At 36.1% G+C, this 16386-nt stretch overlaps 1 protein-coding gene across 5 annotated transcripts in view; it reads right to left on the bottom strand.

Moving 5' to 3' along the window:
* The window catches only part of unm_hu7910 (un-named hu7910), a 65065-nt gene that overhangs the window by 42875 nt on the left and 5804 nt on the right, over positions 1-16386 (bottom strand). For 3 of the 5 annotated variants that reach the window (XM_066720252.1, XM_066720244.1, XM_066720227.1), the window contains exons 2-4: positions 11564-11716; positions 10020-10064; positions 8427-8495 (exon numbers count right to left, since the gene is read on the bottom strand). In XM_066720252.1, the coding sequence (XP_066576349.1) occupies positions 8427-8495; positions 10020-10064; positions 11564-11716 (267 nt within the window). Of the gene's footprint in view, positions 1-8426; positions 8496-10019; positions 10065-11563; positions 11717-15134; positions 15352-16386 lie in introns of those variants that run through there. The other 2 variants (XM_066720236.1, XM_066720261.1) reach the window with 2 other exon arrangements.

The following is a 16386-nucleotide window of genomic DNA, read 5'->3' on the forward strand; positions in this document are numbered from 1 at the left end:
GAGGAAAAGGCTAAGGAAAGGAAGCGAGGGGAGCCAGCTGGCGAGAATGCATCTTCAGAGAGGGGAAAATAAATAAAAAGGCACATGAACTTGTGAAATTCTGTTTAAGAGACCTAGCTACTTCCTCCACCTTAACATCATTATTTTTGGCAATCAACTCATCCCAGTCATACCATATATTACACCTACCTCCACATTTCACTTTATGAAAAGTGATAGCTGCACAGGCAGGCTATTTTCAAATGCAACGGTCTGATAGTCATTGTGCTTTTTAGCTAATGTTCGAGCAATCTGGCAGTGAAACGGGTCCCAGCAATTCGAGCGGTACAACATTTCTGACTGATTTTAGCTGGCAGTCTGTGAACTCATTAGAAACAGGTTCGTCCTGTTTGGTCATATGTGCAATTGTATAAAACACTATTTTTGGCTTACAGAAGCCATTCGATGGGAGCAAACTATGTACCAAAATTACAATTACTCAAGAGTCAAGATGGGAAAAACACAAGACAGAAAATCCTGCAGGTTTATTCAAGACCAGTACATACATCAAAGTTTCTCCAAAAAATGTATACAATTGCCTTTTCCTCCAAACATCACCAACAAGGGCTCTACACATGTGCAGTTTCTAGCATGAGCATTTTATGCTACACAGTACGTGTTTCACATATACATATTGAATAGTAAATTCAAGTAACTTGTGATTATAAAAAAGTTACAGCTTCAAATTACACATGAATATTTATACACAGGAACACAGGAACCGTACTGCATTGGGAGATAATAGTAAAAGTATTGATTTATTATTATTAACAACGTTAAGGTAACATGCTGTACACTGTACAGGTTTTCATTTGCCCTCCCACCAAAACAATAAAAATAAAACGGACACTTGTGCATCTTTGAGAACAGCTGTTACAAAATAACTACAAAGGCACTACAGGACAAAAGCTACATCAATAACATCTGCTTTTTCCACCCAGTTCCAGGAGAGGCATCTCCGCACCAACTGTGGACTCCATATCCACTTCACTCTTCCTCACTCCCTTCTCTATGTAGGTCTGTAAAGGCAGTTACAGCTTTCACCGTTATTTACCCAACTTTAAAGACAAAAGTCTCATTTCTTATTGCTCTTCTTTTCAGTTTCCTTCAGAGACGTTTTTGCTTCTAGTTTGGGAGACTTTTTCTCTGCTTTAATCTCTTTGTTCTTGTCATCTTTAGAGCTTTTCTCACTTTTTTCTTTCTTATTTGAAACTTTAGAACTCTTCTCCACTTTCTTATCGTCACCTTTAGAAGGTTTGTCAGGTTTTTTCACGTCTTTAGGGGCTGCATCTGCCTTCTTGCTGGCTGGTTTATTTGCCTTCTCTTTTCCTTTGTCCATTTCCTTCTTCTTTTCAGGTTTATCCTTTTTCTCCTCATCTTTCTTCACCTCTTTTTTCTCCTTTTCTTTTTTCTCCTTCTTGTCCTCTATCTCCTTTTTGTCTTTTTTCTCCTTGTCCTTTTTCTCCTCTTTTTTCTCCTTCTTGACTTTTTTTTCCTCTTTTTTCTCCTTGTCTTTCCTCTCCTCCTTTTTCTTGTCTGCTTTTTCCTTCTTGTGTTCTCTCTCCTTTTTCAAGTCTTTCTCCTTGGGTTTGGCCTTCTTCTCTGTTTCCGCTTTGTCCTTGGTCTTCGTTTTCTCCTTGGCTTTCTCTTTCTTCACGGCGGCCTCCTTTTTCCGTTTTTCTGCCCTAGCGGCTTCCTTTTTCTCCTTCTTCTCCTGCTCTAAAGCCTTGGCTTTCTTGTCTTCTACCCTTAACAATGAAATCTTTCCTTTCTTTTTTGCTTGGACCTTGTCCCGTACTATCCTCAACTGTTCTCTTAACACGTCCCTCAACCTTTTTCCAATGTCTTTCGGTGAATGGTGAGCTGGAGGTTGAAAAGGTGACTTAAACCATTATGGCACGTTTAAATCACCCACCACTGCAAACATTCACACTGCTTTAGCCGAGGGGGAGAGCTCTAAAATATCTGGGCATGCAGTCTCTGGGAGTCTATAAGAACAAACGAATTCCCAATAAAACCACAATTGAGAGTACCATTTTATCATTTCTGAGATGATTTATCAGTCAAAAAGCAAAACATGAGGAGTTTTTAGGTGGCAATAACCAGATATTTTACTGATATGCAGCACTGGAAAGACAAACTTATTAGAAATTTGCATCACTAACTGGGCAAATAAGCAATCTGTTTTGGCAGCTCAGGATATCCTGCATCTTAGAGAAGGATGGATTGGAGCTATGAATAGAATATAAACCAGGATTGGGTTTAATTCCCGTTTCACCATTCCAATTCCATTTGTAATTCCTTTGTCAATTCAATTCAATTCCAGTAGAGCCTATTGTATCAATGGCAAAAAGACATGGAATTAAAATTTGCAATGGGTCTGAAAAAGGGAACAGGAATTGAAAAAGTGGACTTGACCCCATCAAGTCCCTGGTATAAACATTTCCGGAGATTAAAAAAATTAAACCTGAAATGTAGAAATTATAGCTTCTGGAAACATCTTAACAATATCTAGGATTCCAATGCAGGTTGTCCCCAATATGCTCTGTTTGGCATGTCTAATCACCTGAAGATATTACATTACATTAAGAAATTAAGATGACTAAATTGATCGGATCAATTGGGGCCACACGGATGCTCAATTAATGCTGTCATAGTGTGACAGAAATAAAAACCTTGGTAGAATATTTGATTCAGTGGATTGGAGGCAATGCTGAGTTTTAGGTTTTTTTAAATAGCTTTTTATAATTAAGAGCAAGTCTGCCAAACAGAAAATAAACAACCCCATAAACGGCCAAATAGGGTAAAGGTCTGCAGCTAAAGCCATTTCAGAAAAGCTCATTGAGTTAGAAAAACAAAGAGAACAGCACACATTAATCATTTGAAATATATATTTTTATTAGTATTAATTAAATAAACAATTCTTAAATAAATCGTATGATACAGAAGTTGTTTAATATCAATGAGAACCACAGCACTGCTCCATGCAACACCAAACAAAGATCAACTGGAGAGTATTTCTTGGAAAACTAATGAACAAAAAATTAATTTCCTTATTAGTATACAGATTATGTACCATATTTGCTTTATTTCCTCTCACTACCTGAACTGTGCTCGTGTTGCGTCACACACGAGGAGCAGAGCAGAGCAGCACATGCCTCCATGAAACCACTCCGTCATCCTCTGTCTACAGAATACAAGTGCATAAGGACATAGTCTAAGTTTGATTTCCATTTTGTGTAGAGAAATAGATCAAGCACTTACACACTGGTATACTCTGAGGAGGGAGAGTGTGAGTGGTTTCAGAGGAGAGGTTCAAATACACCCATCCCTGCCCGGTATGTGATGCACAAAAGCATAAGAGACAAGTCTTCAGTGATGATTCAGTAGTGCAGTTATTTTAATGATTTTAATGTTTTACTGCCTTCTAGAGCTCCGATTTAAAATTAAGCTGCTATATAACCTTTATGCAAATAATTTTAAAAGTGATTTAGTAGTTTAGGTTTTTCAAGAAATACTGTTCAGATCACCTTATAAAAAAACCTTTGCATTTACACTTATTGCAAACAAACTAATTATTTAAAAAGGAGATTAAACCATACATAACCAAGTAATTACTACAATGATACCACATTAACGAATTGAAAAATAATATGGGTCTATGTAATTTAGATTGTAAGGAATACGTGAATGGATCATTTCAGCAGCCTGGAGTTATCAGTTTGGTGTACAACAAATCTGCATCAACACAAAACATTTCCTGCCGCGAGATTAAGGTCATGCAAAGCATGATTTAAAACCATTCCACTCATACAACTCACACTTAACTTGCAGTCACTTTATTCTTTATGCAGAATATAAATTGATCAGTACCTTTCGTTTTGACTTTTTTCTTAGCAACTTCTCCCGGCTTTTCATCTGATGTTTTAAGAAGGAAAGACAAGTTAAAGCCTCTCAGGGAACCGGCTAAACTGAAAGTATTTTGGACTATTTCCTAACTAAGGAGTACCAAAACACCAAAATAAACAATGCTGTTTCCTATTTAGATGTTATTACATAAGTTTTAGAGCTTAAATGCACAAATCCATCCATGACTCATCAACATATACCTGCAGGCACTGATATTCGGTCACATTTTGTACAGCTTATGAAAACATTCTTTACAGGCAGTGTTGCCCCAAGACTGCATCTCATCTAATCTTAGACAAAATTACATGGCTTGCCTTTTCGTTTAATCAAAGAATGAAACCACAACTTTTAGGTACAATTGTGCGTTTACACCCACTAGTTTGCTGATGAAAGCACTTGCCAATTTATACAAATATGTATGTAAAGAAACTAAAATAAAAACTGAAGTTATTACAGAAGTGGCAGAATTAAATTTTAGATTAAAAACGTTATTATTAGAAATCACCACATTGTGTCCATCTCAAGTACTGTATGGCAGCAATAATGTTGTTTTGTTGAACTAAAAGTGTTGCTCTGGAAGGCACAATTATTGCCGACATGCAGCACTTCAGATGTGCACCACGTGGGTGGCTTGGTCCCACATCGGAGACTGTGCAGCAACATCTGGTTTGCATTTATTAAATGGTAGGCTTAAACAATTCAACAAATAAAATTAAAAAAACTTAAATGAAACCCCTAAATATATGTTCACCCCAAATAAGAGTCATTATGACAGTCAACTAGTTGAGATATACTTTAACTGATAGCAAGATAATCTATAGTCTGCTATTTTCGTTTTTTTTAATATAATGTGTATTGGTAAATATGTATTATAATTCTACATACACCTATAAATAAATATATACAGATGTACAGATTTTTATACAGTCATTATGTCGCCTGTCTCGTAACCAAATACGACACACCTGCGGGGGATGACTGTATAAATGGAGTGGAAAGTCTATCTGAAAGTAACAGTTTGAGTTGTCAAATAGCAGATACTGGTATGCCACTGATGAGTATCCCAGAAGGCTAATATGATTGATAGATAAAGCAATAGTTGTATAGTTGCTGTTCATTTCAGAGAACAAACAGAAGTTTATAAATTGTCTATGAATAAGTAATGTAGCTTTTGCAACAGCACAAATGGGTCACATCACAGTAACTGAAGTTTAAACAAATGTTAAATTATGATCGGAACATACTACTCTAGAGCCTAATAAGTATTATATTCTAGATAACACAAGCCTCGTAGTGAAGTTGTAAACTACACATTATAAACTACCTGACTCAACCAAATTATCAAAGAAGTTCTTCAGTTCAGAACATGTACAATCACATGGACCATCAGTTTGATGGAAATGTTTGTAAAAAGCATGTTATGCAGGTTTATTACATTTAAATGAGAACAAAAACACAAACAAAATACATTAAACCCTGTAACTACAACACCATTTCTCATCTCAGAGCTAGAATTCACAAGTGATCTATAGACTAATAAATAAATTCAAAAAGCAACATAAAACATCCTGCAAAAGTTCTACGTTCCATCTGTAAACATTTTTGGAAATGTTGACAATGTAAATGACCAAAACGTACTAAAAGCCGCTTGCCTTACAAAATATCCTCACAGAGGTGGTTGTCTCTCTAAAGTCTTTACTAGGATTTAAAACCATTTGGGAGCATGTTTTCATTCTCATTGCTTTAGCATGAAATCAAGTAGAAACAGCTTATGTAGTGCAGAATTAACACTATCTGCCCACTGTGCATTTTCCCAGGTCTCATTTTCCCTACAACAGCTTAGTTTACTAACTTAGTGGGCTATAAAAAGCCACTTTAGTATGCATTGTTTATATTCACAAACTGTCATTTCCTCTTCACAACGATAACATAAATGTGACTTATGCTTTGAAAGAGTATGGTCTTGCAGTTTGTACTAAAAACTGAATATGGAAAATAACTTTTAGCTTTTAATTAGAAATTCACAACATAACAATAGACTAAGTACTAGCCTAAATGTACTTCAACAAACTGATGCTAAGATGCAAACAGCTCACTCTTCCCTACCACAATACATATTTCAGCAGTTAATTAATGTTGAAGGCTGTTACAGAAATCTGGGGTTCAGGTTGAGACTTTAGGACTCGATTGGTACAGTAGAGTATCAGAAAAGACCTTTAAAATGTTAAAATATTGTTCATGCTAATGAAGAGTTGCCAATATTAGTATGGAGAGAATGTGTATAATCATTTTAATAGCAATTTGGCAAGCTCATGCTCATTCAGGTCTGAACAAAATCTCTCATGCAGTACACAAGATGGTGGTCTTTCAAAATTACGACCTTCCTAAGTTTTAGTATGTAGAAATCTGTCAGTTAGTAAACGCAGATGAAACAAGACTAGCCAACTGTATTATTTTTGTTCCTCTTCTAGTGGTTCTGGTTCAGTGCACTAAACCTTCAAGAGTTTAGTAACTCCCTCTCCCCTCTTGAATACCCTCATTATGAAGCCCTTTAGAACAAAATGTGGTCTTTAGTGGCAACATACCAGAACTCTACTGAGAGCAATAATTATCTCCCTCTAAATCAAATGCTCTACATACAATTAGAAAGAAAATAGAAAACAGGAATTCTGGTTTTAAGTTTTTGTAAGCATTGCACAAAGATATGGTCTACCGTGTACTGTATAATGAAAGTAATCTTTAACAAATACTTAAAAACACTTTTATTTGATTTGATTGTGAATGATGGAAGATGGTTACAAAACTGTTAGCCCGACGACATACATAACTAACATTAAAATTAATGCTGGATAATAGGGAAGGGAGACAAATGGAGAAAACACTAAAATATTTACATAAACTGTCAAAGTTGCCCTAAATATCTGTAAAATATAGATATAAGAAATACTTAACATTAGACAGCATCTAAGAATGGTTCAATTTAAGTTTATTAGGAAAAAAGAAACCAGCTAAAGTTAGAAAAACTGGAGGCTTAGTCATAACGATACATTTTCTTTCATTCCCTTAAGATACAGAGGTGGATTGTGTGTTAATGTAAGGGGACATGCAAGATTAGAATATGAGGAAGAAATATACCAACGCCAACATCACGCTGCACTGCTTAGTTACATATTAACAAAACTCAAAAGTCATATACTGTCAGAGCTTATGCACACATTGATGCAAAGCAGTTAATATGTTGACTGGCACTGCAGTGGTGTTAAATAAGTGTTAAATATTCACTATGGCCAACGTCACCACAGGAGGTCTTCCACAGTGCCTGGAATGGACATTTCCTCCTCCTTTCAGAGACTCCGTCAATGTCCTTGACAGGACTGGCAAAACTGCAGATTTTCCTTCAAGAAGTTTCCTTGAAAAAGGATCAGTTCAAATCAAGAAGCCTAGCCAAATAGTCTTCTTTTGTTTGGTGGGGAGTGCTATTGGTTTTGTAAATCTAAAATCACACAAGTCTTTTTTCCCTGAACCCCTTCATTCTGTGACGTACCCGCAACATCCTCTGCGGCTTCACTCTCTTCATCTTCTAGTATTTCAAAAGGAGTCATTACATCATAGAGAAAGGTGAGGAAGCCGTAAAACCAATCAGAGCCTTCCTCTGCTAAAATATTAAGGACTTCCTCAAGGGAATCCAAATTTTCATTACTGCCATCTTTGGTCAAGCCTACATCAGAACAAAACAAACACAAGGAAAGGAAAGAGAGAGAGAGGACAGTGGTAATGCAGGAAGGGGAAAAGGTCAAACGTTCTAAGCAAGGTAAGCTCCACACAAACTAAGCTCTTGCTGATGTTAAGGAAATTAGTAAGATTTCTTGAAATGCAGTATTTAAGAAGTAAGGTAAGAAGACATGAATGCAATGCACTTAAGAATGGCATGCACTGGAAACCAGGCATCTTCTAACACTACAAACAATGCTCTTGTACTGTTGGTTCATCTGATCAGTACAAGCTAACTTAAAGAAGGGCCAGTTCTATAGCTCATAGGCTGTGGAGGTCAGTGGGCAGGTTACTTCGTCAATTGTAGCATCATAAAGATAAGGAATTCAATACAATAACCTTCCTCATACATTTTTTTTTTAAAATTCATTTCTCATGTGGAAGTCAAATACAAACTAAATATATAAATGTTTCATGTGCCTTCTTCAGGAACCCTCAGTGTAAACTTGGATAAATAGTAAATACAACCATGCATTTATGATCGATTGCTAATCTCCACCTTTAAAACCACCAAATACCAGTGTCCTGGTTCTTCCATTTAATCTGATGTACTCATGCACATCAACTAAAACAAAGCATTCAGCTCAATAAGTTATGGCAAACTCTAGAGAACAAAAGTAAACCAAAGTCAGTCATGCAAACGGAAAGCAAACAATTTTAAAACCCATTTGACACACGCAAAAACAATGCTGAAGGAGTGCACTTGCCTAGCAGTACTTTTGCATCCTCCACATCGAAGTCACCATCGCCGTCAGCATCATAGACTCCAAGTTTACCTATAAAAATATCAAATTAAATTAAAGGCAATTACAAAACTGATTAGATAGAGTATTAACATTTTCTCTTAAGGTTACCATGCAACAGAGGCAACAAAACAGGCAAACAAGCGTCTCAATGTGCTACAGTCAGAAAAACAAAATGCATTGCATGATGGACTTTTAAAATGTATTAATCAATTTTGGTTGGTTTCACACACCCAGGTGAACTCTAGTACTCTCCAAAGCTATTTGAGGTAGGATAGTCCATGATACAATAGAATACACTGGATGAAGAATAAGACTCTACTGAAGCATCATATAAAAACTGTGGGTTTAATCATCGAGAAGGACCTGTAGAAAATGAGTTGCGTCAGGCAGAGCATTAACAAGCTATTTAATATTTCTTATGATTAAAAATGTAGGGACAGACTGAATTTGTCAGAATAATGATACAGTAAATAGACTAAATAAACCGGGCTTCCAAATTACAATTTATTTATAAACTGTAAAATCCATAAAGCTCCATATTAAAACTAATTTACTAAACACTGGTTTTCTCCGCTTCACACTAAGTTCACAGTGCAAACGGCACATCCATATTTTTGTTGCGAGGACCACTGCAGGTCTCGCTGATACGATTGCTCACAAGGCTCCTAATAAGTCACAAGGGTCTTTACCTGCAAGTCTCCTCAGCCATAGCAGTGCTCAACCAATGGCATGACGCCCTGTACATAATCCTGGTTACTGTCAGACATGAGAGCCCTATAATTAAACCAGCATCGATTGGACTATAAGTCCATTACAGGCAGGCCTTACACTTACAGCAGGTTACATCCCAGGAAAATGTGCTGTAAACTGAATCTGATTTTCCCATAGAAACAATCTTGTAATAAGAGGTTACATTCCTGACGACCAACTTTTTACAGAAATCATCAGAAACGCCTCATTTAATGAGTTACGTATATGTACCTGTATATCATACAGCATATGAATGTAAATGCATATATAAAACTCACTGTAACCTTGTGTAACTATCACTCCAACCTGGTGCGATAAGCTGCTTATGATGAGATGGTATAGGTTACAGGGTTCTGTTAATTAATTAGCAGTATTTTTTTTGTACTAGCTTTTTTAGGGGCGGGGGGGTAGAAATCTTCCGTTTTGTGATGACTGACAGAAAACAAAAAATTTATTAAAGAAACAATTACTAAAGACTGTACAAATTTCGCATTCATCACAGTCAATGTCACGCACACCTTGCTGAAAACTGCACATTGAAAAATACATCACTTACGAAATCAGTCTATTTGTTTTATTTTTACATTTACAACACGAAGCCGGTTCACATTATCTCAACTGGAATACACTGAAGATTCAAATATTTTAAAAGTGGCCCATTTCCTTAGAATTAACTGAAGTTAACAAAATATAGGCTTATGTATGCTGTGTTACATTACTTGTTGCATGAAAGTGTTTTGATTGCAATAGGGGACCACCTTAAAGAGAACACAATTCCATAATACATGTTATTAGATATCATACCTTGTAACACCTCAGAAATGTTAGAACGGAAGTCCTTTGCTCTGGCTGCATGCAAGATTTAAAAACAAAGAAGCATCACATGTTAGTCACAGTGTAAACCACGTTAGTTTAAAAAGTGCCAACTAATGATATGACATCACTAAAAGCATTTCAAACCTAATGTTAACTGGTACATTGAGGCAATCAATCATTAAGTTGTTTTGTTGGTACTAATTTAATTCAGAACCATGCTGACAATTTAGTGCTTTGTCAATGATATTTAATTTTTCATGATCATAGATTGATGTTAACAAGAAATCTTACTAATTAACTATTTTGTTTCAAAGCATGTTATAAGATTGAATAAACTATAGCATTTTAGCGGTCTTGTAATTGAAGGATGTTTCTGGTACTGTATTACAATGCTATTGTACTTCATTCTGGCTGTTGGACTCTTGTGTCAGTATTGACGCACTACTTGTTGATTAACAGAGAACATGGCTTCTTGACCTGAGAAGAGGCAAACTTAAGCAAATACTACACAGAATAAAAAGGTGTACTTGTGTAAACATAACATGGTTGTTCTTCTCTCTACTTCCCACACTACTTAAAATGGTGTATGCTTGAAAAGAACCATTAGCTGTACAATTGGAGACACATGGCATGTGCTGGCCTATAAATGCCCAATAAATCAAACTTGGGGTACACACATTTAATCTGCGTCATGCTTTTAATCACCCATCTGTCCTAATAGTATAATGACACACAAAAATGTGTTGCATTAAAATATTTACAGTACCTCTCCATAAATATATTTTTTCCTGCCAAACATATGCCACGGATAAAAATGCAATTAGAATGCCAACTCTAACAACCACCCCAGGAAACACATTGTGCATGCGAAAGAGTGTGAATGCTGTTTAATCATACTGCACACCATTCAGATCAATATTGGAGTACATTCATTGTTCATTAAAACACAAACACTAAACAATGAGTGAAGATGCTTCATCAGGCAACATGGAAGAACAATAGAGATGTTACCCCCAGAACCTCTGAACAACATGCTCTTCAAACTAAGACCTATAATGTATTTATAGACATGGCAAATACGCCATTAACAGATTAACTGACTTACTTATAACTGTTATAACTATGTAGCCTATATACATAGTTTAGCTTAGATTACCCTTAAAGATGCACATTAAAAAATAGCCAATTCAAAAAAAAAATTATAAGCCTTTCCATAAAAAAACAGCGTAGTACTTTCATGTGCAGAAAATCTTAATTGCATGATTCTTCCTACGAATTCTATTTCTGATTTTCCTTAATGAATGTGGCATTTTGACTCATTTTATTCAGTGTAATGCCCATGTATAGCTTCCTTAGCTTTGCTATGAAGTATCTTCATACTTTTTGCGTTATGTTTCTTAAACTTCTGAAATCTTAAATCAATTAAATATCTCCTGGTTAACAAAGCTTTGGATATAAATCCTCAGACTGCAACACATTTCCACATTTCCATAGCCTGATGCTAGGCGTAGGTTTTCATGGACAAGACTTACCGAGGACTTCTTCATAATCTACCAGGTCAAACCACACCACTGCCACTGAGGTCCACACGCCGAGCAGAGCAATCACCATAAACCAGGTGAAGAATGAGCTCCCAGTCAAGCCTTCCCCTTTCTTCCCATTCTTGTTTCCTATGTGTTTCCCATCTACAAAAAAGGAGAAAAATTATGACATGCTAAAAACATTTTAAATAATTAATTGACATTGTTGATTTTTGTTTCTGTATACTAACAGTCAGGCAGAAAGCAGATCATTTTAGCATCAGAAAGAAAAAAACATCTGAACCAATATCTAGCACTGAATGGAAGAGGATTTATTTAATAAAGTCTGAATATCCTTTATTTCCATTTTAGTTCTGTCAGTTTGTTTTTGTTTTTTTAATGCATATTATCAAAATAAAGACAATCTAGTTTGAGAGCCACACTGACAATGCGAATGGCAGGAAATTGGATATTTATATGGAACTGAGCCACACAAAATATGCTACGCAGTTATAAAACAAGTGATGCACAAAATTGACCTAGAAACAGTGAGTCAGCACAGATTACTGCAGCAGTCTGGGGTATATTCAGACTGATGCAGTAACATCACAAGCCAGAACACCACCAGACAATTTCCAATTGGTTGAATTATACATTGGGACTAATGCTGATGGATTTTAACACACATTTTTTCCCCCCCAACTGAATAACCATTTTATTGTATTGTTTTTTTAATATTGTAAAGCACTATGCAATTCACAATAACACTAATCATAGGTTTTTATTTCCCCACAGTTTGATGTATTATACCAGGGCTACTCTGGTCAATAGAGAATAATGGATGAATGCAAGTATTTCTGCATGTGCCAAAATATTAAAACAGGTTTTTACAGAACTTGTCCTTGAGCACATGGTTTTGCATGATATATACATATTTATTTATGCCCAAATACACAGAGCAAAGTGGTATCCCAATTCTTTTAAAAAGATGGTGGAAATTACTAAAATGCATAAACTGTCAAAGGGCTTGAAGGTAATTCAAGTATTTTGCATGGCCAAATTAACCTTAAGTATGAAGGGAATCTCAATTATTCAAAGGTTAGCAGTGAGGTCAAAACTAATAACGGATCCAAGAGACTAATGCAGAAAGTTGGTACAACTTATAAAGTCAAAGCCTTGGGACAGGCTTCAATGCACAGACACTGCCGTTACAGAGTCTTGCACATTGCAGCATAACGACGCATTAAAGCACCAAAGGCACAATCCAGACCACTATGGCACACTTCGTTCTGATACGCTGCAGAGTTTCCTATTAAGTAACTCACACCTTGGCCTTAGAGGTAAATATAGAACGTACTGTAGCAGTGAGGGTGGGGAAACAAATTAACCAGCTTTCATCATATTACATTTGCATTGCTTAACTCACCACTGAGTAATTCATTTCTTAACAATGCATTACCTCAGTTCAGTTTTCTGCATGATCTATGATATACACACCACAATATGGGGACACCTCTACAACCTTACCAAAAAAAATGGAAAGACTCAGCATAAAGGATAAGTGTATTTACATGAAGATAAATCAAATGAAAATATGACAGGTAAGTTATTCTGCCCTTAACTTGCATTTCTTCCCATGAAAATATTGTTCAGTCACAGGTGAAGTGTAAATATTGTCACACAAGCAGGGTATCAATATCAATTTTGTATCCACCTGACCTGATTACAGAACAATTATGCTGGCACTCATGTTTGTACATTACTGTACATTCCCCATCTTCTGTGGGGTTAAGATCAAGGGACTGGATCTAATATTAAGAAAAAAGTTTCAGTGAGGAAGGAACACTGTGGTAGATCAGTTTCAAGTCACCAAAAAACAGAGTATCACTTTACCTACTAATATTGCATGCTGGCCTTTTCTTTTTCTCTGGGTCAGAGAAATGCATCTAGGTTTGATTGATTTTTAACAGAGGAAAACAAATACCTTAGTTTGCATTGGTAAGAATTAAGAGACAACATATTGTGGGGGTTGGGGTGGGGGGTTGCAAGAAACGGCCAATCAATATCTACCGACTGACTGTTCCAGGTCTCGGTGACACAAACTACAGTACCGTGAAAACGTGGAATTTGACAACATAATTTTATTGTGTGACTGCACTTACACATTTGTCTGCACAGCCAATAAAAAACATCACATAAATAATTACAAAATTACTTTGTTTCTTTTCTGCCTGAATATGATCACGTAGCTCAAAGCATCTAGACATATTCATTCATCTTTTATTCATAGGAGGGAAATGTTTTTAAGCTTAAATCCTGGTTGTAATACCATGTAGTTTGTAGGGCCTATATCAACATCAGAGAGCATGATCAAAATCAGAATTCAATTAATTTGCAATTCATTTCTTTATGTTTGTTTAAAGGTAACAAAGCAGGAGTTAAATGTCTGACTGAAGTTCAAAATAAATTACAATGTGAAAAGACTTCTTGTTTATGCTTTACATTGGAAGACAATTAGGCCTATGTCGTATCCAATGTAATGTTTAGTGATGTAACTGCACTGCTCCTGAAAGCAAACCCAAATCTGGCAGCATCAGTAACTGGCTGGGCTTTTACAAGTGTTTTAGGGCTGGCGATCGTACCCTGAAATAACCCCAAATGCCTTTTCCTTAGGACTCTCTTTCCAGTTTAAGAACAACACTGAGATTATATGACTAATATATATTTGCTTGATCAGAACTAAAAATAATAATCGTGATGCATGTAATTTTTTTCTACATGCATAAACTTGCAGTAGCTGAGGTAACTGAGGACTTGGCAGTAGGATCCATTTTTCAACGGGGTGAAAACTGATTATAAGATTTAGATTTAAGAGCATTATTTAAAACTTATTTTCAGTTAATCAAAAAGGTGATGGTGAGGCTCAACTAAAACAGATTCAAGGCAACAAATAAAACCAGAATATAGCCTAACTTTTCTGTGAAGGAGGCTGCAAGGAAAACAATGAACAGGTGCTAGACTAAGTCCCAGAGCACCGTTAAATTCCTGATGGTGAAAGTAGAGCACACAATATACATGCACAAACCTGCCGATATAAAGTTCAAGGAAGAAAAAGGATGAGGTTAATTTAAAATGACTGAACAGGTACCCACACCTTAAACACTTTTCAACCCTCAGACATAAATTGGTATGCCTTATCATAATGACAGATAGCAATGCACTCCATGTTATCAAATGGCAAGTTTTCCAAAGCCACACACAAATCCGGTTGGTTAACTTTTGGCTGTACACAAGTGTTGCCTATTAACAGTGTTGGGGCAACCATTTAAAGTCCTCTTTAATCTGCATTTTAAAATAAGTGTGCCAGGTCAGCATAAAAAAACATCAAAACACAATAACCTTGTTCTGTGACCTTCCAAAATATTATTAAGTCAACTTAAATCTGCTCTCTCCCAACACAGTAAAGAAACCAAAAATAACTTGCAGGAAGAAACTTTCCATAACAAAATGCACCCAGATAGATAGATATAGGTATAATCTTTCATGAGGCATTTGTTTCCATTGCATTGTTGTGTTACTTTACCTGTATCTTCTGCCATGTCATTAGTCTCCCCCATCCATACAGAAATCTCAGAGGAGTGATTGTCAAGTTCAGCAACGAGAGAACGAAAAGCAATAAAATTCCCCCGTTGCTGTCCGAAGCCCCAGCACGCAACAGTAACTGAAAGTTTTGAAAAGCTAACTCAGCTTAAACCCGATACAGGACCTGACTGCCCAACAGAGTATTTTTAGAGCTGCTCTCTGAAACAGCCAAATAAATGTAGGCACTCATATGGAAACACTGCTCTCTCCTCCCCTCTCTCTTTCCATGTCAGTCTGCTTTCCCTAAGCCTGATAGGATAGATGGCGTGACCTAAATGTAAAAACAGTTTCATTTAATCTCCGGTTGCCACTGTATCGGACGAGAAGAGAAACAGAGGAACGCAAAACAAAACATGAAATTTTGCGTTTATTTTTCACTGGGAGCTACACCTCAGTGCTGTAACTGAAAGATGTTTTGGGCTACAGATTAAACAGCACCGAGCAAAACATGAACCAAAATGGGTCTCTTCTATGTAATGTTAGTAAAATCTGGCATTCTCCCAAACCTACTTTGCCACTGTCACCAACATACTGCTCCACCCATACATGGACAGCTCTGAAAAGCTCCTCTTGCTATCTATGGACATTTCACTACTGTACACAGCAATACCATCTCTTTCCCGTACATTTTCATTACTTGATTTTATTTTTCTGATATCAAATGTACATCAGCTGAGAACAAAAGGCCTACCCACATTACAGTTTAGTTTAATATAATGTGTTCAATAATTTTCCCATTTCTGCATTTAATAAAAATAAAAGGGGTGACATTAAAACCCTTTCTCCACAGGTTTCCTTTACGATTGTTATTACAATCAATATTCAAATATATGAACTGCTGTATAAAAAAATATTATAACTAAAGAAATTAGTCATATAGATTAGTTGAAACACTTATTTAGTTACATTTTGTTGCATTATCCAAATGGATTATAAATTGCAAGTGTCCAGGCTGTGACTCAAAAACAGTGGAAAGTCAGTCATTCTTGAGCCTTCAGGTTTAGTCATGTATGACTAGTCTAATAATTCATTATTGATGGAAGGGGTGCATTAAGAATGATGACTAATACAGGAAACAGGATGAAGCCTATAGTCTGAGATTAACTTCCCACCAGAAAAAGAAAAACACCAAAAAAACAACATACAAACTCTGTTAAAGTACAGCATTCTTAACGAGGAAGACAACACAGAAG

The sequence above is a fragment of the Amia ocellicauda genome, chromosome 2, assembly GCF_036373705.1.
Source record: "Amia ocellicauda isolate fAmiCal2 chromosome 2, fAmiCal2.hap1, whole genome shotgun sequence".
In the NCBI taxonomy this organism is placed as follows: Eukaryota; Metazoa; Chordata; class Actinopteri; order Amiiformes; family Amiidae; genus Amia; species Amia ocellicauda.